This window comes from Chroicocephalus ridibundus, chromosome 1 (assembly GCF_963924245.1).
Source record: "Chroicocephalus ridibundus chromosome 1, bChrRid1.1, whole genome shotgun sequence".
Lineage (NCBI taxonomy): Eukaryota > Metazoa > Chordata > Aves > Charadriiformes > Laridae > Chroicocephalus > Chroicocephalus ridibundus.
Genome location: NC_086284.1, coordinates 183,114,711 through 183,138,792, shown reverse-complemented (window position 1 = coordinate 183,138,792; position 24,082 = coordinate 183,114,711). Strand labels below are relative to the sequence as shown.

Sequence of the window (24,082 nt, the reverse complement as noted above, 5' to 3'; positions counted from 1 at the left end):
TAATTAAAATCTCTACCTGCGGCTATTTTTCAACTTAGCTATTCTTGTTTACTGTCAGTTGGTGTGGACTATGTTTCTGCTGGCTAACATCTGTTTTGTTAACAATTCGTCTTCCAGTCAAGCCTGACCTACCTGTATCTCCCCACTTGATTCATCCCAGGGCTTTCTTGGCAGAAGTTTTGGCAGTAAGGAACCAAATAAGCCATTTTGTGTATGAGGTGTGAATTGACTCTGCTTCAGAATACCTCGCGAACTCATTTGGTGCTGTTCATGCAAGGTTTCAACAGAGTTTACTTTTGAAGTAAATATTAAAGTGAAATGAGGTACAGTGGTGTCTTTGAATGCAGAACATTATTTTATACCTCGTTAGGTCTACTTTTCCTACTAACACAGCAGTGGCAATTGCAGGACAAGTAAAAGACTGATGGGATGAACAAAAGCAGTGTTCCTTTCCTGAGCGTGCCAAATCTGTTTTGTAAATGTGGCATTAAAAAAAAAAAAAAAAGACCCCAAACCACACGGCAGAAGTCAGGCTTCCCAAGGAAACCTGCACTACAGCAGTTTGCACAAGCTTGTGCATCAATTTAATGTTTCAGACCCTCCTTCCCCTTGACATCAGGAGGATCATTTGCCTGTGTACAGCTAATTTGCTGTTTTACTTAGAAGACTTCCTCAAGGAAAGATGCAAAATAGTAGAATTGTGGTTGGAATTTTTTTCTGCTTTCGAAAATTTGAAGTTTTTATAAATGTTGAAAACAATTTGATCCTGTTACTTAGCAAGGCCTTTATTATCTTCTCTTAAGTAATAACTCCAATGCTGGTTTTGGGCCCCGCTGGTCCCAGCACAAGCTTATGCCGCAACAATTATCATGGGGGAACTGTCCCAGGCACGTGTCTGCGATGCCCTGTGAGAATAAATTGTGTAGGGGAGGAAACTTATCCTTACTCACAGCTCCACACAAGCTGCTGACCCCATGTCCAGAAGATTTAAGAGCATTACAATAACTGATAGTATCAAGATTCCTTTTTTTAGGGGTATCGTATAGCGAATGGTTCAAGTGATATCTCCCATCACTACCTGCATGCCATCCCTGGCTGCAGTAAACCAGCATCAGAAAGGAGCCACAGAATGTGAGCTGTTCCACACAAAAATGTGCACAGCTTTCACAGATGCATCAATATTGTTGTAGATTTAGTGATGCTCTATTTTGACCTAATAATGATAATGCCTTGGCTTTTGAATACCCATTCTTTTTTTCCTGTAGAAGAAGCTTTCTAATGCTACCCCTTCCTACAGTGTTTTTCTTGCCTGCAAGAGTAAGATTTAGCTGCTGATAGAGGATTCTAAAAAGCTTGGGGGTAACAAAGTCAATTAAACATTCCTCTTCCAGCTGCTGCTGTTCACAACACTTTTGACAGTTAAAATATATCACACATTCTCTTGTCTGTTTAATATAAACAATTAGTATTTTAAGTGGAGTCCAGAATCAACCTCAAATAGGAGGATTCAGACAGGCAGTTCAGATAGGAAACTAAGCAGTATCCTAAATTTATATAAAAGTAGTTTGCAGTCAGGTCAGCCTATGCCTAGCATACTGTCTAACGCAGCACATTACACTGTGGAAGCTGAGAGACCAACGGCTTATCTTTTGGGGATGAAGGTTTCATTTTTCATCTCAAAATTATTTTAGCACAACTTTTTTATCTGAAATTTTTAGTATGAAATACAAAATGAAGGGTAAAAAATAAAAATTAGAATAAAGTATTTTTGTTTTCATATAATGAATTCTTTGTATAATGGAACATTTTAGTTAACCCAAGACCAGTTTTGGAGGAAAGCTTGTTTAAAGAGAATTTTCTTTTTCTTTTTTTCCATTCTGGAATGAAGACATTTGAAATCACAAAACTCATTGAAAAAAAAAAAATCTGGCTTCTCTATGGGCTTACTTCCTTTGAGCTGAAGTAAACCTGAAGTAAAAGAAGGGCTTTAATGGAAACTTAATTTTAGTATAGAAGCAACATTGTGAGAATAGTAGTAATCTTTGCAGTTTTAGGAATTCTAACACGATCTCTACAAAGTGCAATTTGCTAAAATTTATTTCCTAAGTGAGAGAATTTGTAATAAAAAGGTTATAAACCGAAAAAGCTCCCCACTCCTTACAAAAGGCATCCAGGATGCAATACTGTACATACGTAAACCCCTTCTTTTTTGAGTCTAGACAATGCATGGCTCTGTAAGAGAGAGGAGGTAACGTTCTGTATAACATTGCTTCACAGAGGTGGTCTTGAAATTCTCTATACCTAAAGTCAAGGTCCTTGTGGGCGTGAGGATCTCTCTGGAAACCTCTCTGACAAGTTTTCAATGTCAAAAGCTAAGCATGCACCTCAGTGTGAAGCTGGACCAGGACTAGCTATCATTTAGGACTGAACCCACTAAGGTACTAGCATGGGTAAAATATCTAATTGGAAGCATTTAGCCTCACTTCTGCTTGCCGGGGAAGGAGCTAAATTTTAGGTTATAAACTTCACATCAATGACTTTCGCTGTATTCCTCTGCAATGGTTAGTGGGTTGATTGCACTGGGTCTACAATAGTGCAAATAATGAATCATAAATAAACAACTTCCCAACTTTGCAAAAGGAAGCCAGGCAATTAATTTCTTTTAAATTTAGACTTCATCTAAAATGAAATAGTCCCCTCAGACCCCCACAGCAGCTTCTGCAGCCGTCAACTCAGTTTGCATCTTTAAAGAAAAAAAGGAGCAGGGCACAGGGAGTAAAAACGAAAACAGCTTCAGGTTGTTCAATTTCCTGTTTGTTTAAATTTGTCCTTCCTGACATACAGATTCATCACACTCCTTTCCTGGTGACTACTTCATTAGATTAGTTTAGTTAGGTATTCAGAGGGATTTTTATCTTCTGACTCATAAAATTCTTGTATTCCCCTAAGAATTTCCTGTGTCTGACTGGAATTTTATGTCTTTGTAGTTTTAGCTGGGCTCCTTGAAGAAGTTTCTTTTTAAATGACTGCTTTTGAGTCTCCAAATAGTGTCTGAGGAGCCAGCTCAGAGCCTGATTCCTGCTTTTCAGGAAACTGATCTGTGCCAGCACTTCACCTCTTAAAATTTTAATCAGAAAATTTTCTTAATCTTTTTAAACTCTTCCTTTCCTGACAGTATTTCCCCCTGCTGCCCATGCCCTTTCCAGGTGTCCACTTCAGAATATTTTTGTCCAATTCCGAAAATGCACCCCGGTGGCTTGGAGTGCAGCCTGCAAGCCTGTCCCATCAGGTTTTCATCACTCACTTGCTATAAAGCAGAGAGCTAAGGTTACGAGTGTATTGGACCATTTAGTAGTTGATGAGAAATGCCTTTGTATATCCCTTCCCTGTCTTTTTTTAGTCCTTTCCGAGGAGGGTGAGAGCCGGGTTAGGCTGGAGCCCTGGCGTGTGCTTCTTTGAAGGGTTCAGTGAATTGAAGGTGATGCCTTTTGACACGTGAGCTCCAGAAATGTGTCAAGTGGCTGCAGTGCCAGCTCGGCCTGCCTGTGCTCCAGAGCTTCCTCTGCCTTCCTTCCCCTTGCCGGGCGCAACGATGGCCCTTTAGCGGCCCTCGGCCATCGGAGCTCCGTGGCACCTTTGAATGTCTTCCAACAGGAGGAAACATGACGGCAGAATGGCACCGTGCTTCTTTTCCATGAGTCTGGCTGAAAAAGCAAAACAAAACCACCTCATCACCCATTCCCGTTTTAGTGTCTTTCCTCCTGTCCCGGCTCACGGTGTTTGGCTGCGGCTGGAGCTCCTCGATAGGCACCCTGAAACACAGCTTTAAAACCACCGGCACGTGTATTTATTTGTAAGGTTACTTTCCCGGAGTATATTTGCAAGGTTACTTTCCCGGAGTATATTTGCTAGGTTACTTTCCCGGAGTATATTTGCTTATGAAATCAGCAGGTGGAGACAAGAACAAGGCTAAGCGGTGCTGCCGGGCCCTCCCGGCCACCCCCCTCCCTGAGGCGGCAGCCGGCGCTGAGGAGCCCCAGCGCGGGCCGGGCTTCCTCCGCGCGGCGGGAGCGTCCCTGCGGCCCGGGTTCCTTCTCCCCCCCCGGTACTTTTCCTGACCCTCGGTGCTAACAGCCCTCCCGGACGCGGCGGGAAGGAGGGGACACATCCTATTGTCCCTCGAACGCCATGGTCTGCGGGCACTTAATCACAGAATCATCACAGAATGACAGGGGTTGGAAGGGCCCTTCAGAGATCATCTAGTCCAACCCCCTGCCAGAGCAGGGGCACCTCGAGCAGGCTGGACAGGAACGCACCCAGGTGGGTTTTGAACATCTCCAGAGAAGGTGACTCCACCACCTCTGTGGGCAGCCTGTTCCAGTGCTTTGCCACCCTCAAAGTAAACAAGTTTTTCGTCATGTTGAGATGGAATTGCATATGTTCTAGTTTGTGCCCATTGCCCCTTGTCCTGTCACCAGGCACCACTGAAAAGAGTCTGGCCCCATCCTCTTGACACCCGTCCTTTAGATATTTATAAGCATTGATAAGATCCCCTCTCAAGTCTTCTCCAGGCTAAACAGACCCAGGTGTCTCAGCCTTTCCTCATAAGAGACGTGCTCCATTCCCTTGATCATCTTCATAGCCCTGCGCTGGACTATCTCCAGCAGTTCCTTGTCTTTCTTGAACTGGAGACCCCAGAACTGGACACAGTGCTCCAGATGTGGCCTCACCAGGGCAGAGCAGGGAGGGAGGATGACCTTCCTTGCTCTTCTTCCTCTTCCTCCTCCCTCCAGGGTTTTCATTTGGGAAATATACCCACTTTCCATGTTCAGACGGTCAGAGCCGCCGGCATGCCTGACCGCTGGCCCACACCTCGGGCTTGCTGTGGGAGGGCAGGGCAGTGGCCTTGCTGTGCTCAGGCTGCTGGGGCCACGCTGAGCACGGGCACCACACCATGGCCTGTGCCCCAGCAGCGTAGTCGGGACGTCTGCTCCACCTGGGCCGTGGGACCGCTGAATGCCCCAGAGGAGAAAGCCCAGGGAAACACAAACACAAAGCAGCCCTCAGTGTTACAGGAGAGAGTATCCAAAGAGTGGCCATAGCAGACGATGTGAATTGCAGCTACGTCTGGCCCAGTGCTGTGGGGCGCACTGTGTGATGGAGACAAAACCCCATGAGTACAGAGAGTTTTCTTTGAGATACTGGAATGGAGCTGTTAGAGGACTGCATGCCCGCTCCTAGCATCTTGCCTCGCTAGTTTTCTCTTGCACATTGGCCCATTTCCTTTTGCTGATTCTCTCTAAATCTCTTACTTCTCCTCTTGCGTATTGCATTAGTTTTCTTTTCCAAGCCAATTACTCCTTTTTATGTATTTTTTTACCTAGAATAGCGTAAAAGAAAACAAGACCCTGAATGAGTTGGATGTTTATAAACCAGTGTTATTTGTCTGCAAGAACATGTAGTGAATATAATTGAGTTCCATTGTGACCACTCATACTGTGCCTAATTACAAATGCTCTTAGCTTAGGTTGAAAATGACTTCCATGTCTTGAGCAGTTTGTGTATGGTACTTTTGTTTCATTTAAATTATTTATTCAAGTAAAAAAATAATAGAAGGCTAACCCAGAAAAAAAAGAAGAAATAAAAGACACAGTCAGGTAAGGAATAGCACAGGCACAGGAGCAGAGAGACCTGTGCTGAGCTGATGTGCGCAGCAGCCATGTTAGCGCTTGCACAGTCTTTGGGTGATTCCAGAGGCAAGCTGGGCTTACCCCAGCAGAGCACTAAAAGAGAGCAGCTCCTCATGAGATCTTCAAGTACTTGGCTGTTTCTTTCCTTGGACTGTGTCACCGGCTATGTAGTATGGCTGTGAAAAGTTTTCCTTTGAAATCTTTCTTGAAAGAAAATATGGGGTTTAGCAGAAAGGGCATGCTTTGCTTTAGAAACTGTAACAGAAAGCAAAACAGAAGGTGAACATTATAATCTGAAATGTGAACTTTTCCATTTCAATAGTTTCAGTTTTCAGAAGTTTTCAAAGTACAGCTGAAGTTTTCCACAGAAAACTTAAAGGAAAAGGAGTGTGTGGGAGCGTATGTGCACATGTATATTGTTTTTGTCAGGCTTTTCTGTGAAGAAAGGTCTTTATTTTCTAGTCAGCATTATTACCTACCTCCTTTTGTTTGCATAAGAGGTTGTTAAAAAGATTTAAACCTCCCCCCCAAACCAACACCAACTCCAAACAATCTAACTCCACAAATCATTCATTTTTCTTCTTTTAGGATTTTCTGCAGTGCCTGTAGCTGTTGTTCATGACAGCACGGTGTTCAACTGAGTGTTGTAGAGACAAAGCCTTAAGCAGAGGGCAATGTATAGTTACACTGGGTACCAGGTCCAGGGCATCAGAAGTACCTCAGAAGTCTTTGCATGAAGCTGCAGTGAGCAGCTTCTGCACTTCCCAGGTAAAGGAAGGCTTCATGGCAAGGTTCCTTGTAGGGTTTGACAAGCCTGTAGCTCATGAAGAGATGTTCCTACACTGGCATGAAAATCCTGCCCTGGAAATGTGTCTTTTTAAGGACTAGTTTAGCGGATAAGCTGTAATATTAGGCAAAGAGCAGGATTTTGCTCTCCACTCCTTCATGGTGGCACCAGGAGCCATACCCCACCTTCCCGCAGAGTCTTGTCCTGTGGCCAGATGGCCCCTACAGCAGACCTGGTGGTTTGTGGCTCTCTCTTCACCCTGCTGTTCAGTACACTGTTCTGTCAACCTTTGGCAGACATTGACATCTGCTAACTGCCCTAGTCTTGTCCCAAATCATGACAAAAGTTTTCCTTGATGGCCAAGAAAATTATGTCCCTTAGTTATTTGTGACCAAGTTCCCTCACCAAGACATTGCATTCAATATCTAAAGTAAACAGAAGAAAGGGGGCCTTTGTCTTTTTATTTTTTTGCTTTAATCAGTGTAATAACTCTTTCCCTTGTTTCAGAACTTTACAACTGCAATGAGAGCCTGTTTGTCCAGCTGTAACGAGCAGGGTCCTTGTCTGCTAGAGCACTCAGTGCTGGAGGCACTGTAGAAGGACGTTCAGTAGAAGGAATATAACTGCAAAAGGGAGATAGGACAGGCTGCGCTTTTTTGACTTTAAAAATACCTCTGTCAGAATTCCACCTCTGTAGTATCAGTTTTAGAGTGTGTGTAACTGAGTTCTGGCTGTTCTTTACAACCTTTATTTCCCAGACATGCATAACAATACTACAGGAAAATATTTCAACAAACAAATTGTGGATGTTCATTACTTGAAACACCCCATGACAAATTTTTCAAATATGTACTTCATCTGTGACTGCTGTTCATTTCAGTGACAGATGCTGATTATTACAAGGTTGCGTTTGCTGTTCTTTTTTTTTACTTTCTCTGTGAACACACTGCATTAGGATTCCAATTTTGTCAAATCACTTCCATCGTAAGGCCTGCCAGCTCTACTGCTATCCTGATTTACTCATCCTAATACGAAAGCTTCAATTATTTTAGTGAAGTGCACAGATAACTCACAGGTATAATGATTGAAAATATTTTGCAATATATGAATTTGCTTTACCAATGCTGCTTTTGGAAGGAAAACAAAAACATTTATCGAAGTTGAATGCTTTGGACTGAGGTTACTAGGTCAACAGTAAATTTTAAAAACTATTTGAAACATTTCTTGATGGCATTTTAAAATTATAGCTTAAGGTTATACTGCTTCACACGATTCTGTTTGGTTCCTTTGATGCTGAAGATCTACAGCTGACTTATATGTAAGATATATTTTTAAAAACATTAGCCGTGATTTAAAGTAACAAGAGACACTGTTCAGATGAGGAGAGAAACCCATCCTTTGGGAGGAAGTGAGTTAGGTTCAGTAGTTTTGTTGAACCTGAACCAAGAAAGAAACCATTAGTAACTCAATCTTTGTAAGAAGGCTTGAGGAAGATCCCAGCTCCTGCCTACCTGTTGATTTTAGCAGCAGCCCAGACGTTGGAGATGTTGGGAATGTTATAGAGGAAGGTTCTATGACAGGCAGCTTGTTTGTAGCAGTATTTTAGAGCATAGTGAAAGGACTAAGGAAGCAGCTAGGGCCATAGCGGTATTGTGATACAGTTATTAGTTGCTAAAGAGAGCAGGCCCTATGCTTTCATTGCTCAAGAGACATCAGGGGCACTCTTGTTCTGCAAAATTCAAAAGTCAAATGAAATTTTAGATGCGAAGTTTCAGATCTCCCTTAACAATCATTTTAAACAATATAACCTCGTCCCACTAAAGAAATAAATCTGGATTGCATATGCTGTTTCATAGTAAGTTGTTTTGATGCTCAGAGTGCTCTAGTGGAAGAAAACAAATACCACCTTTATTTATGGCTTTCAGTTTTTTATTTCCCAAGTGAGAAACATAAAGAAAAAAACAGATGATGATTGTCTCATAAAAGCTGCCATTAGAAGTTCAATTGTTTTGTAAAGTTCCCTTCCCACACTGTTCTGTCAGAGTGGTATTTACCTGCCGCGATAGCCCAACTTTACTGTTAGAGACCGGTAGCATGTTAGAGATAAGCCCTCTCTTTTATCTTTCCTTCCAAAATTAAGCTTCATTTTGTCTTTGTCTCCCCCCCCCCTGCAACCTAGCTACCACTCTGACGCTCTGCGTGTTCTGTTGAAAAACACTACCATGTCGTCCTTCTTATATCTGGACTGTTTTCTTGCCAGTGGAATACATATCTAATGTAAAGTCGTTTGCTGGTGAACAAGAAGGTTTCTGTGCCTGATTCTGTTTCTAGCTACATTTGGGTAAATTAGAGGAACCTCCACTGAAAGTAGTGTTACCTGATGGTAAAATATTTTTAAGTAAGAATATTTATTATGCATTCATCATCATGGAGATATTATGAAAAATAACCCAGGATGTTAGCCAAAAAAAGCCCTGTATCTGTACAGGCATTCTACGTAATAGCAATATGTCACTTTGTAGTTCTACATTAAACTTGTATGTGAGAAGTTACAGCTGTGGATGCCTGTGTCTTTCAGATTCTGTTTCAATAAACCTGTGAGAAAGAAAAAAGTGAAGGCCCTTCAGCTTTACAGCAGTTTCAAAGCAGAAGCTTTATTACCTTTTTTTAAATCCTATACGCTTTAGGTTTTTACACAGACATAGCTTCTCAGTGAAGATAAATGATGAGACTCTACCTTAAAAAGCCTTTGGGTTTTCATTAATCCACATTAGGTTAAAAGGGAATCAGAATTCTAAAAATACAGCACATCAGAGAAACAAGGTATTTTTCAGGTCAAGGTCTTCTTTTCCATCTGGTGCCATTTGGTAGTTCTAACATCTTCCATCTCCCCCTGCTTCTCCATCTGTAAATAACTCACTGAAGTAAATGCTTGGAATAATTACAGCAAAGAATGATAAAATGCAGGTTGAACTTAATCTCTTTGGGATCTAAAATGAAAAACATAACTACAGACATCACAGTTATTGAAAAACTGTGGAGGTCTTTGGTCGGCAGGTGTATGAAATGGGAATAATGTCAGAGCATTAGATGCTTTGGGATTGCAATTGTGCTGTTCAAAAAAATGTCAAAAGGAATATTAGTTCATGAGAGGGGAAAAAATAGCCTAGCAGGACTGATTTTCAAAAGCAGCCTGCCGTTTTGTCTCTGCAAATAATTATAGACTTGTATTTTAACGGTTAGATGTCCAAGTGCTTGCATCCATTTATATGGAAGTTGGAGATCTAACTACAACAAAATGCGTGCAAACTTGCAAAACTGGAAAAGGAAGCTTGAGATGCTTCTAAAATTGATCAATCAATCAACAGCTGGACTGCTTTCCAAAAGTTTATGGGAAGAAAATGTCTTTCTTTTTTTGCATGAGGTCAGCACTGCCCCAAGAAAGAGCCCTGGAGTAGCCCACGAGATAAGGTGCTTTAGAACTTCCTGGGTAAAGGTGAAAGAAACAATCTGCTCCTGCTGGGCTTTCATATCTCTACCAGGAATGCACAAAGGGCGCTGGACTGTAGGCACACTGTTTGCTGTCGCTGCCTTACTCAGCCATTACAACTGCTTTGGCACCTCAGTTTAAGAAGGAGACAAACTGTTAAGTTTGTCAGCTGTCCGGGACTGCTGCGTGCTGGCTGCCTGTGTTGTGGGGGTGTCCACCTTGTGCCACCTGCCTGCATAGGTGCCCACCTTAGGCTGCTCATTAGTAATACGGACTCAATCAGGTACCTAGAATAGGCAGTCTGAAAGTGAGAAAGAATATGCCTCTTTTGAATGATCTGAAACCCTGCAAAAGCAGCATCCAGCATAGGTTACTGAAGCCAACTTTTCCCTTCCTCCCTGTTCTTCACTGTTGCTGCCCAGGGCAGTACCAAGCCATCTCTGCTCTGAAGAAAGCTTTCTTTGACTAAGAGGCATGAACCGTTGTTTCCTCTTTGCCAGAATAGGGACCATTATGAAAGACAAAAGATCTGGTTTTGGTGAGGGGGTGTGGGGTGAATTTTAGAACTGCTGTGCAGCTTCTACAAAATATTTGGGGGGTGTCCCAGAACGAGGGAGAATGGGACATGACTCAGTATGTGTGACACCCAGCAGCATAAGATCCTTTCTATTACTCATGCAGGATGGAGCGGAAAAGATCTGTCAGTAATGTTCAGTTTACACATGGTTTTCACTTAAGTACTTGACAGAAGGAAGTCTCGTTCCTTTATTTAGTGTATTTTAGATCCAAGAAAGGATACTTGCTGTGTATCTGAAAAACTATTCATCTCCGTGGCTGGCTCATTAACGTACCAGAAACTGGGCCTTACGACATAGCGGCCTGACTCCCATGTAAGAGGTCATCAGAGTGAGCACAAGTCCTCTCATTTTAAAGTCCTTTTATACTGCCAGTGTGATGCAAAGTGATCGTGAAAATAAGAATGAGCTCATTTTAAATGTCTGTAACGTGATAAAAATTGCTGACCGTTACTGTGTCATAACCTCCCTCAAACTAAACTTTACATTCAAGGATAAATGTATTCACAAATCTTAGCTGCTGTTCACACACACACACACTCACAAAAAGTGCAAATGTCATTTGAAGTTGTTCATTCATCTGGGAGACTCCTCCCACTCCCATCTTGTCTCCTGCAATTACCCTTTGCCTCTTTCCTCCAGCAGCTGTTTCTTCCTAGCTCTTATGTTTTACCATCCTTCGAAAGACGGTGGCCCAGCTCCTGCTGCCCATCGGATGTGGTGAGCTAGACCTGATGGAAAGCCATCACCCGGGGAGGGCTGAGTCTCGGCACCAGCGTTTGCACAGGGTTTCCTCCAGCGCTCAGTCTCTGCCGTGCTAAGGGTTACCATTTCTTTCCATCAGCTCAGCAGAAGAGATCTAAAATGGGCTTCTTCCTGGCTATTCCTGCCCTTTCAAGTAGCCAGCTAGCCTTTAAAGGCAGGCTGAAGCTTTAATGCACAGCTAACAGCAGTCTGAAATGTGGAGGGAGTCAGCTGTTTCGCAGCCCTGCAGCAGGAGGGGGGCTGGTGCTCAGGGGGACAGGAGTGGAGGAGCAGCAGCCAGTGAGACAGCAGGAGAAGGAGCCTGTGGCTTGCAAAGTGGAGGCCGCTGCTGGGTCATTCACCACTTGCAAAGACATAAAGAGCATATGAAGAGTCCACAGGGGTCTGGTTGGCTGTCTACGTTGCTGGGAGTTGCCTGATGTGCAGGCAAGCAGACTGCTTCCACAGCTTGTTCCTGGCGGCTTTTGAAGTAGAGAAAATGGCCAGAGAAGGCTTAGCAAACTCTCAAATGGGCTTTCCCCTTTAGCTCAGGAAAGAGGAAATGAGACAGCAGAAGAGATTGTTTGTCCTGGTGAGTTTGGCTCATCAACTCAATGAGCAGTTCACTTGTATTCCTCTCAAGGTCAGCAGAGTGACAGTGTGTCTCACTGTGCCCGTTAGGACCTTTTCTGTTGCAGGGTTTGCTCAGTTTTCAGTCGAGCCTCATGGAGTTACTGCTTCATCACAGTAATGCCGCTGTCTGGCCTGCCATGTCACTCAAGAAGAGATGGCTTGACTGAGAGTTAAAAGTCCACACTGTGGAGGCACAGTCTGTTTCCTAGTCCCTGTCTTGGGGACCATATGTGGCAGTGGTGGAGCCTTTGGAACATGTGTCACGTGTTGTATGAACTGACAGCCTAATCTGAAGTCACTCCAATTGGGTATAAAGGCTACTTTAGGAGGAGCCTGCCTGTTTATATAGGTTTCAGATGACTTCATTTTTCAAAAGTGCATGGAGTGCATCCAAAGCAAATAATTTTTCTGTGGTGAATGGGAAGACCAAAAGGAAAAGTCTGGAGAAAGGAGGATGGATGGTCTTTCTTTAATGTCAAAGCTGACATAAACACGTCTCCTCCAAACCCTTCTCACAAGATAATTTTCTCAGCGAGACACAGATTGCTTCAATCTCTGTGTAGCAGCCTTTGAAGCTTCCCCCTTATTGCTGTTATGGAGGAGGCAGGGTTGTCTTTGAGAATTTCTGCAGCACTGAAGTGTTCCTCCTCCAAAGGCCTTCACGCGATCGGATATTTGGTTCCTACAAAAAGCTCCCGCTGTGGAACTTCTCTGCCGTCACACAAGGGCAAACTGATATGTCTGTTTTGCAAAATTATTAAATTAAAAAAAAAATAAAAAGGCTTCATTAAAAATATTCTGACCAGCTCTAAGTAAGGCCTCAATTTTCGTTAGACAGAGGCCCCGCTAAGAAGATGACGAATGGTGTTGGAAAGGAGCCACCAATTAGGAAACATCAATTTTTCTGTCAACAGGATAACCCCTTTTGCAAAACTTGTCATATGTTTATTCCTTTTCTGTTTGTGAAGGTATTTGTTTGGCAGGGATATTCTGCATGAGAGGAAGAGTTTATAAATTGTTTTTTTACGGTTGTCGTTGCTGCACGGTTTTGAGTTCCTGTCTTGTGGGATATTTTGCCTGTTCAGGGTTCTTGCTCCTCAGTCTGTCTCCTGTCTGTAACTCTTCCATTTGCAATACTTCTGGGGAAAAAAAATGACACTACTTACTTCTGCAGTGAGTTCTGGGGTGGAAACACATGTGGTGGTAGTAGGCACCTTGGACTTGGGGCTTGCAGTGCCTTCAGGTTGCAGGCTTAGGAATGCTACTATATGAGTGTTCCCAAAAGGAAAATAAATGTGTTTCTGAGCATTTATTTCTTAAAAATTTATGCCTGTTACGCTTGCATCTTCGTAAGTGTTCTTCTATATTTAATGCTTTAAGATACAACTGAAGACGTACGTATTTTTTCGCAGTTTACACACTCCTTCACTGACATGTAGAAAACTTGAGAGCTTCCACACCTCCTTTTACTGTGTAGGAAATTTTACTCGCTTTACTTATGGGAAGCTGTATACGTCCTATATTCATCTGCATGCAGTGATTCACAGCTGCTGCTGTGTTTCTTAATAGCTTATTGCATGTCATTTTATGAAATCATCAGTGGCAAATGCTTAACAGATATTAGAAGAAGAAACAAGGAAGTTTGGTATACGTGGGCATATGTGGAATGCATAGAGAGCAAGAGCTGCCGGTGCATGTTGTATTTGGCAAGAGACTGAATGAGGAGGACAGATAGCCAGTGGGATTTCAGATGGGCACTGGTAGATGTTGACATGACCTTAAAGCCTATCGGGTTCTTATGTGGGAACCCAGCTTCAGGAAACGGAGCGTATGATGACAGGTTTTTGAGGCGTGTCTGAGAAGTTACAGCTGTGTACTGGGCATCTACTGGGACACTGAATAGACCTGCGTTGTTTTTTGACGTGTGTTGTGGAGGGGGGGAGACTTGGCATGGAATAGTTAAAGAGTGGCGGGTCATTATTTAGATGATAGGTGGCCATTACTGGTAGATCAGGTGTACACCTCATCATCATCTGGTGTCAGGTCATGCTGCTTAGTGCTCAGCTAGCAGCTGTGTCAAACATATGTGTTAACGAGTGCAATTGTTTTGTCCTGGATACAGACCACATGCAGACCATCTACTAGTGTCTAATATAGGCATAGTTATGACTCCACCTGTCCATGGCTGACCTGAAGCGCTCATTACTGTTTTGACATTAGACACAATAGTAGTCATCTCACTGCCTCTAATGTGTGATGGGTCAGTGTCTGAGCACATCCTTCTGGGCGTGACCATGCCTTGGTGAAGGCAGAGCTTAAGCCAGGTTTTGGAGCTCTAAATTGCAACTTATCAACTCTTTTTTAAAGTACTTGTACACTGCAAAAGCAAAACCACTTGTGTTCCATAAAGTCTTGCTGTTTGTCTTCATGGTGGAATTTGTGGTTTTTTAAACTGATGGTGATGCTGAATCAGGCGTACCTGAGCAACCACCTTTGTGCTTGAGCTACACTGCTGTGACTGCTTGCGGTGGAGTGCAGGAATCTCTATTGAGATGGAAGATGGGCAGCTGGTGGCAGCTTAGTCCTTGCCTGTAAACAACTTTGGATTTAGGGTGGAAATTTTCCAAAGTACCTAAGTGATTTAGGATCCAAAATCTCCATTTCAGTTATTTCCAGGCTCTAGAGTAAGATAAAAAATTTTCAAAGTGTGATTCTGTCTTGCTTTTTACAATGCCATCTGCCACCAAGACACCCTCTTTTCTGACTTATCTTGTTCCTTTTCCCCAGGTTGGCCTTCCTTCTATGATGTGATCAGTCCTGATGTAGTTACTTTCAATGATGATTTCTCCTATGGGATGCATCGGATTGAAATATCCTGCAGTCAGGTTAGTTTATAGTGCACACAGACCATTCCGATGGCAAAGGCTGCAAAAATCATTACAGCGTGCTGTACTTTCCCTAAGACTTGCAAACCTTTCAGTTCCATTAAATAGCAATCATTATGAGAGAGCACAATGGGTCGTAGGTATAACAGCTGGGTGGAACGAGCTGAAGGCACAAAAGGCTCTTTGGAATGCACGTTGTTGTCTCGTGTGAGATTTAACAGAGCAGATGTAAATGGTTGGCCTCGGTGCTGAGTCTACAAAAATTATCTTCCTGAAGAGGGTTCCTTCAAAGGAGCTCCTGAGCCTGAGCCTGGCTGACTGACTCCACACGTGAGCAGTTGAGAGGGAACTCGAAAGCAGCGGAGCGACTGTCTGTGTGCTGATTCCATCACTGTGCATTACTGTGCAGCCGTGCTAACTCATTCCCAACACTCATTCCCAGCGCAGTCCTAATGGCTACCTCAAACAATCCCATCTGCCATAATAATGAAGTCAGTAGTCATTCAAAACATGCCCAAATTTTCCGTTATCTGTCTTGTTCTACTTGTTCTTTCATCCTTTGTGCTGCCCTCCTCTCTGCGAAGGGACTGGCATAATCATTACCTAGCAAAGGAAGAAGCTGCAGAAGAATTGATGTTCAGCAGATGTACCCAGCAGCTTGCAGTCCTCTAGCTCCGTGTGCTCAAACTCCTCCTGAGAGAAGCAGCAGCTTCGTTTGGGCAGTGATAATTTGCTGTTCTCTTCCCAGACGGAATTGGTGGATGGATAGTTGATTTCATCCCTAACGATATACATCCTTACTAGTCAGTCAGTCCTCATATATAAATGCTCAGAGTGAATTAAGAAGGTTCTCAAAAAGAGGCAAGATTTTCTTTACAGAGAATCCATTAACTTCAGTCTGGGTAGAGGGTTTGGCCCAACGTGTTAATGGCCAAATCAGCTTCTCTGCTAGTATGTCATGTGTACCACATAATTCTGTAATTTTACATTGATGATATGTTTTAGAAGATCCATTTAACACTTTTGGGGAACATCCATTTTCCTAAATTCCCTAGTGAGGTAGCAATGGGACCGCAGACCAGGAATCTCGTGCCTCGCCTTTGATTACTGTCATAGTCAAAAATGCAACCTACTCTCTTCAGCTCTGCTTAGTAGGCCTGAATAGCGCTAAAATCAGTGTACTGCCAACCTGCTGAGTCTGTATCTGCTGACACCCTTCAAGAGATGGCCAGAGCTCCTGGTTTCACCTGAGAGAAGCCCAACGCAGCCTGTGGTTAGGCCAAGGAATCTGGGAATGTCATTTACCTGTTGCCAAACAAAACAGTGTTAGGAGACCTGAGACCAGCAGTATTAGCAGCAGTCACATGCAGACACCATAAAATTAAAGCAAAACCAAAAACCGAATATAAAGCATGAAGAAAAAAATGCAACTAAGGTTGCTATATAATCCAATGGCAACTTCCTACCAGCTACTCCAACTTCCTGGGGCAATAACCCCACAGATGATCAAGTCACGCAGGAAAATAGCTTGAGGAGTGGTGAGCATCTTTGCAGCCACCGCTCACCACAGTTAATACCACCGCATTGTGTATCCATAACAAAACCATTTCCTCCTCTCCTCGGAGCCCTAGGAATGTGAATCACACATGCAGCTGCAAAAAAATGGAGTTTTACTGCAGCCTGGAAAGCAGTGGGATTGATATGGCAGGCCTTGATAGAACTGGAGGGACATACCCTCTCCCACACCCAAAATCTTATTAATCTTTTGCAGATGAAAAAGTAGTTGATTTTTCTTTAAAAGTCCTTCCACCTGTCTGAGAGAATAAAAAAAACTCTTTTAATGTTCTCCATTATAGAAAGCAAACACTGGGAGAAAATTGCTGTAATGTTAATCAAAGTCATCCATGGGATTATCCTAGAAATAACTTTTACAGTTTTTGGAAACACATCATCCTGGGTGTATTCAAAAGGTCAATGATTAGTGACAGGTAGAAGTTAATTACAAATGCATTTGAGGAATACTGTGAAACTGGCTGCATCTCTCTTTTTTTTTCTCTTTCCTGCTCGAGAGTCCCTTCCCCTGAGGTCTCCCGAGCTATTATTTTTACCTGTACAAATCAATAGAATTCTGTAGTCACAGAAGTACTGTTTGCACATTGATAGCTCAGACTCAGCTACAGCAGCTGACTGCAAGCTGCTTTCCGTGCCTCCCAGCAGCATATTAGAACCAGGAGGCTTGGGAGATCCAAGCATACTGACAGTTAGCAGTGACTCCCCCTTTCCTGCTCCCAAACACATACTTCAAATGCTTTACTCTAACCGTTTCACCATCCCAGTGCGTTCTGCCCAATGTATTTATGTGCAAGGCCGCAACAGATGATTGTTTCTTTTTGGGAGGCTTTGCAGACATGTATATATGTCCTAGAAAAATGGTCGGCACCTATTATGTGTGGGGAGGACAGTAAAATCAATTCATCCTTTGTACTCTCAGTTGAGGGCCAGGTTTCTTATACTGTGATAGGAAGGATTGAATTCTGTTTCTTTTCAGGGCAGATGAGTTATAGAGTCCTCTACAGAGAGAATCGCCACATAAATTTTTGGTGAGGGGTAATCTCAAAAGGTAACAAATTTTGCAGTAATCCAATCCTGGTGCGATTCTGCCATCACAAGAAGGTGTAATGAGACTACCTCGGACTCTCACACAGCTTCTCAGGTTTTGTGAGGAAAACCTTTTTGATAGATTGTCTTTGTAGTCTGTATTGAGTATATTACTCCTGCAGACTGTTTCTCTCTATGGTTTCTCTTGTTCTATCCAGTGGAGAGGGAGTGATTTATCCTTGGTTAAATGTTAATCTGGAAAAGATCTGTTTAACACTTCTAGCCAGGAGGTTTTGAAGCATTCTTAGTTGATATGAGATGATTTAATTATGATACTGAACATTTAGAAAAATATTCTCTCTGGGACACTTAAGTTTTTTTTAGATTTTTTTTTTCACAAGGTATGGAAAAGCTTTATAATCAGGTGAAATGCCTCATTGTGAGAGACTCCACTCTGAGAAACAGCTCAGGTTTTCTGCCCAAACTGCCTAAAAAAGGCCTTCAATCTAAAGGGAAATGAAATAAGATAAGCAGTGGACAATGGAGGAAAGGGTGGCAAGACAGCAGTCTTTCAGGAACAAGACCTGAAGCTTTGTCTTCTGTAGTTCCCAGGCAACTTTCCTTTGCCTTTTCCTTATTTGCCATGTTTTGTCTTCCTTCCTTACAAAGCCGAGCAGCTGCTGCTTAACCGAAAGTCATCCATGCCTTTTCCCATTGCCTGCGGGAGCTCGTCCTGCTGATACCATGGGCTAGAAGCGCCCTTGTTTGTTATTGGGGTCCTTGCTGGACTGCCATGGCTGTCCCAGCAACACTTCTGCAGGAGCAGGGAGCCTGCCTTGGGATGTGACTGCACAGGTGGGACCGACAGGGCAGGAGCACTATGGTTTCACATGCCTACCTGCCCTCCTCCCCAGGTCACTGAGGATTATTGTTTCAGCTGTCACTAAATGAGAAGAGTTTCTGTCCCTCCTAGCTGGCATGAGAGCCTCCCCCAGCCTTTCAGTCTGTTGAGAGAGTTTAACCTGAAGCCAAAGACTTTACCTGTTTCTACAGACAACCTTCCTATTGCTTTGGTGAATTAAAGGCCGTAACAGCTGGAGAACATTAGCAGCACATTAACTGCAGGGTAGAGATTTGCCATCACTAACTCATTCACAGTTTGGAATAATCAGTATTGTCTCTACGCGTTTGGGATACTATGAATTAATTAAATGTTAAGAATCATTTGCAGTCTTTAATTTTTGCTGTCTGACTGCGAGCCCATGAGCAGCTCTGTGATCTCAGTTACATCATTCTGGCTCTCACTGAGATCAGCTATTGACTTGAAAGGCCAAGGCTCTTTGGTAAAGCAGCATGACTTTCCTGTTCAAGATAAATATTTCTCCAGTGCAAGGTTTTATTTTTTTATTTCTCATGGCCGGCTGTAAAAATGAACTTGTGCAATTTAAGTGACTAATTACAAGAAGTTCTTGCTATCCAGATAAATTGTCGGTCATAACGTGTAGTGCTCCTCATTTTTGAATAAGGATCAACTGGCTCAGCTTCTTCAAAATATTGTACTCTTCTGTAAAGCAAGTGACTGTTACCTTTCTTACAGAGAGGAGCAGTAGTGTTCACCCTGAATACCACTGCGAATATCTGAGGCTGATTCACACAAAAGTGTCAACAGACCATGTGTAGTTTCATATTCCTTACAAAAAGCAAATTCAGCATAATTTGTATTTATAATCACTCCCAGCTAAAGCTTATTCATTCCAAAATATTTTACATATCTTCACTACAGCTCTTATTCAGTCACCTGTCCCTGTCTCCTATAAACCACAGAAAGAGGTATGAGATGAGTAGTGGATGAGTTCCATCCCTTCCAGGGGGAAGGAGCAGAGGTGCACCCAGAAGGACCCTGATGCTCAGAAGACAGGAAAGAAAAAAAAATTAGTATGGGGGCATACTCCAAAGAATATCTTCACTGTGTTAGGTCCTTGCTGTTATCACCAAGGGGTTTAGTGTTTTCTTACTGAGGGGTGTAGCAGATGGCTGCAGGCTGAGGAGAGCCTGGAGCTCAGGCTGCCCCTTTCTGACACAGCTTTCCTTACAGTAGTAAGTGAAACGTGGGCAGTGCTGCCTTCACCACTGTGTTTTTATCTGAGCTCCTGCCATGAGATCATTACAGAGACAGGCAGCTTCTCAGAAATAGTGGTCCAACCACACATATGCAGAGGCACAACGGGAAACACCCAGGAAACTTGGCCTTGAAATCTTAGGCACCCGTGGTATCTCAGAAGATCATCTTCCTGGATCACTGTTGCAAATACATGCAGGTTGTAAATCCCACTTGAAAGGGCAATGTAGACGCTAATGTGCTTCCTTGGAAGCGCCTGCTAGTCATTGCTTAACACTGCAGTGATGCCATCAAGCTGCAAAGAGATACAGTGATACTCTATTGTATTTTGTTTCAGTGTGGTGCTCACCTGGGGCATATTTTTGACGATGGACCTCGCCCAACTGGCAAACGGTACTGCACAAACTCTGCTTCATTATCTTTCAAGCCAGCAGACAAGAACAACGCTGGAGAAGGCAGCAGTAACGCCAGTCCTGCCCAAACAGGCAAAGCTGAGCTGTAGGACAAAGCAAAGCCTGCAGAAAACTGCGCTGATCCCACACAGCTTACAAGGAATGTTTTCTAAGTTGCCTGCTCTCTTATATCCTAAGAATGTTTAAATGTATGAAAGCATTTTGCACCATCCTTCTTCTTCCTCACCTTTTCGGAACTGAAGCCTTGCCAGCTGGTGCATTTACTATATAATTGGATTGAAAAATGTGTTGACTGACTCCACAGGTTTTCTTTTCCTTTCTTTTCTTTGAGATTGCTTTGGGGAATCCTTAAATCAAGAGGCTTCGGCATCATTACTTAGTTTCTGCTTAGTGCTGTGTTACTCTAGGTTTGAACACTATTCCTTTTTGTGGGGGAGATGGGACTTCCAGTCTATAGGAAACTTCTGGGCATAAGAAAATCCTGAATTCCTAGCACATCTCTGCTTTGTTCTGACTTGCGAGGCATGCAGCCTTTGGTCGTATGTATTCAGCCATTTCCCAGCATCAGCCACACCCTGTAAAAACTTGTAGTTATGGCTGTTCCTTCCCAACTGAGAGAGATGGATGAGATGTAAAGCCCATCCTTTGGCTAATTTACTGCCAAAATTTCAAGGGTGTGGTTGAAAGGTTGTAAACATTGTCTCAGCATCTATTTTTCCCCTTTGTTTGGTATTTAAATTGAGGTTTTAACTAGTAACGCTCACTTTTACAGGCTACTAATGAGGCTTTGTCTTTTTGTGAGGCCTGTTCGGGTGACTGTAACTGGAATCTGAATTAAAGTTGAAATCTGCAGGGGGTAATTATATGGACAAGTGCAGAGATAAACTTGAGAAGTGAAGTAGATGAGGGATGACACCAGGCTCTTTATCTTGTCGGTTGCTACAAGAATTCAGAAACAGACAGTTTCTGCGAAAAAGGGAATTTATGAATGAATGCAGCAGAAAGAGAGAGACCCTCCTGAAGTATGCAATTTGAAAGATTAGCTGGTCTGGATGCATACTGCCCTACAAGGCCACAGCCTTTAATTTGTGCAATTGCAGTGTAGGACACGAGCGAGGGGCTTGGTTTAAGAAATGAATTTGAAAAAAGCCTGTCAGAGCTCCAGAAATTTTCAGTAGCAAATTTTGCTGTCCCATAAGATGTTTTTCACAGCGGCTTTTAGATTTTGTTGAATAACAGTTCGCCTAGATTGGTGCATAATACTGTTCTTTAAGCTATACTATACAGTATTTGCTAACACCACTTTGCCTTTAAGCATTGAGAGACTTAATGAACATAGGATTTACTTTTATTAGCAAGCTTTGTGAGTAACATATTTGGATCTAATTTTATTTCTAGTAGGAGCAAAGCAACCATGGATTTTTATGGAAGCAGGATTGAGGTTTTAATGCCAGTGATGATAAGCATATTATCTGAAGTACGAACATTCTTCAGTTAAAATATAGCTACTATAAAAGCATATGGAATGGTCAGAATTGCCTTTTTTTTTGCAACATAAGAAAGACATGAAAAAAGCATACAATACCTTAACATCGAATAGATGCAAATAAGGATGATAAATATTTAGATCTAAAACGTTCAGGCTGTGCTGTAGCGAGCACCTACTCACATGAGTATTCTCCCAGATGGCACAGAAGGAATTGCTCATTGGCTGCAGGAAAGGTTGTGCAGACTGACCTTTGGTGTTTCAAGGCGGTCGAGTCTCTCCTGGCCCCATTGGTTTTTAGCAATTTCTTCTAGAAGGACTGCTTTTATCCCTTGCTTTTATTTAAAGAAAAGAAGGTTTTCTCTACCACATTTTCTGACATAAACATAAAAAAGGCAGCATCTATAAAAATGTGGTACATAAATGTGGTTTAATTCCAAATTGCTGTTGGATTTAAGTGTTATCAAATTTCAGTATATTCCTGCCTTATGTTAAAGAAATATATTACTTAAACTTCAGTACGCAGTAATGTATGCTGTCCTCCAGGAGATTTATTTTTGCAGGATATGGAGTGCAATGAAATGAGTCAATATGGTGAGGTGTATGTGATCTCTGGGAGTTAGACCATTTAACATAGGAAATGCATTGTTCTCTCTTGTGCGCAAACTATACCACAGCACAGTAGAAGGTAAGACAGATTTCCTTTTATTGCTCTTAGAAGATGCTAGTAAGGGCTAGTATTGAACCCTCCTAATTTGGTTCAGCCTGGTTATGATCATGTCAGAGGAAACTTGGGAGCTGAGCACAATGTATAGAATAATAGGACAATATTTCTGTATGTTTAAATTTTGCACTTTCTGGATGCTCATAAGAACTGAATGCAAACTGTGTAGAAATAGCAAACTATATTTTCTAATATCTCTATTGTTACTCAGATGTTTAAATAGCATACCTTAAAATATCATGTAAGTCACACATGTTATTTATATATGCTATATATATATAAAATTGCACATGTTTTATATATATATATATATGTACACACACATATATTATCCAAGTATAATTTTAGCCTTCAATACCTTTTTAATAACTAAAACCTTTCCTTAAGAGGGTTCAATACTTTTAAGAAATCGAATATACATTTTTCAAATTAAATTTGTTTTCATATATTTGTTGTACACAAATATAAAATAAACTTCTTTATAAATAATTCTGCTCTCCTTCCTTAATTATCTGGCTTTATGACAGGTTTTTGCGCCTCTAGCTGCAGCATGTCTTAGGGAACTGCTTTTGCTTTGCTTTCCCTTAACTCACTGTGAATGTTATATATCCAGCACTTTATCTCCAGCAGGTTTCTGGCAGGGGTGCAGCACTGCAGCGTACCAGGTGTCCTTGCACTTACCTGCTTTCAAGACAATATTGCAAGCATCCAGGCCCAATACAGAGGGGAAATGTTTAGAGAAAGGCTCAACTTCTACTTAGCAGAAGTTTTGGCCTCTTCCAAAAGATGCAGTGTGGGATGTGGTGAGTCGCAGGCATGCCATAGGAGCCTCGTGGCACCTGGGCTTAGTCTGCAGTGGAGGAATTTGGCTGGGAAGTTGGTTTCTGTCAAGGTTTCATCTTCAAGGATGCAGATTTGGAATGCCCTCCAGGCAGCAAGTTAATGCCGTTTGGTAGATCAGCTCTGCAGTGGGTTTTAAAAAATAGGCGTGAGGGAGGGGAAGAAGGGCATGAAGTTGTGCCTGACATGTGTACACCCCACCACTTCAAAACCAGAGAAATTTCTAGTCAGAGAGCCCTCCCTCCTGCTCCCCAGGGTGCCCTGGTCACAGGGTGGGAGAAGCAGTGGTGGCAGGATCAGCGACACGAGGACGATTAACAAAATGCTTTGTGGTTCTCTTATTGTAGCTATATGGCTTCCATACAGCTTAACAATAAGCCTTTTTCACAAGCTGTATCAACTCGTATACACTAAAAAAATTCAGCGTGTGTATGTGAACTGGTTAAAACTGAGGCTTTACCATAGTGGCTATAGCATGTATTCCCCACGCGGACAGGGGTAGGCTGACATCTGGATTTGTGCAGCAAAGGCATCACTCCAAGAAAGGAGAGGGAGCTTGTTGGGAAGTAATGCATTGGCCTCTTCTTTGTACTCACAAGTGAGTAGTGTCTGAAGGCTCTGTCGTCTCTAAAAGTGAAGCACACAGCCTGCCTCCAGTGGCCCAACACAAGGTAGTGACAATAATGACCCACAGGATAGGACCTGCCTAATGTACTAGTGTGAGGCATGAGACCTTATTGCCCTTTCAACAGCTGACAAAAGTGAAGCTTTCTGTGGCACTAGCTAAGCTCCTTTGTATTTCCTCTTCTTCCGTACCCCAAAAATGCCTCAGTTAAATAAGTGTCACTTAAGTGTGGGGTGACACTGAAGAACGCATTGTCACAAACATGATGCCAAGTGTGGATGTGGATGTTGGTACTCTATTGATTGTACTGGAAGGTCTCAGGCTTAATTCACTTAGCCTTGTTTTGCAGTCCATCTACCCAACTGAATTGGGTAAGCCATGAGGTTAGGCCTTCTCTGACAGAATATGTGATTTTTCTTATTGTTCAGTATGTTACAAAATGTCTGTGGTTAATGTCAGTGCATGGCCAGCAG

The 24,082-nt window shown here is 42.6% G+C and overlaps 1 protein-coding gene across 1 annotated transcript in view; it reads left to right on the top strand.

The window, feature by feature from the left end:
• Positions 1-22,557, top strand: part of MSRB3 (methionine sulfoxide reductase B3) — an 88,516-nt gene extending 65,959 nt beyond the window's left edge. The window contains 2 exon segments of the mRNA XM_063323022.1: positions 14,707-14,804; positions 19,859-22,557. Coding sequence (XP_063179092.1) covers positions 14,707-14,804; positions 19,859-20,023 — 263 coding nt within the window. The 3' untranslated portion in view covers positions 20,024-22,557.
• The last annotated feature ends 1,525 nt before the right edge of the window (positions 22,558-24,082 follow it).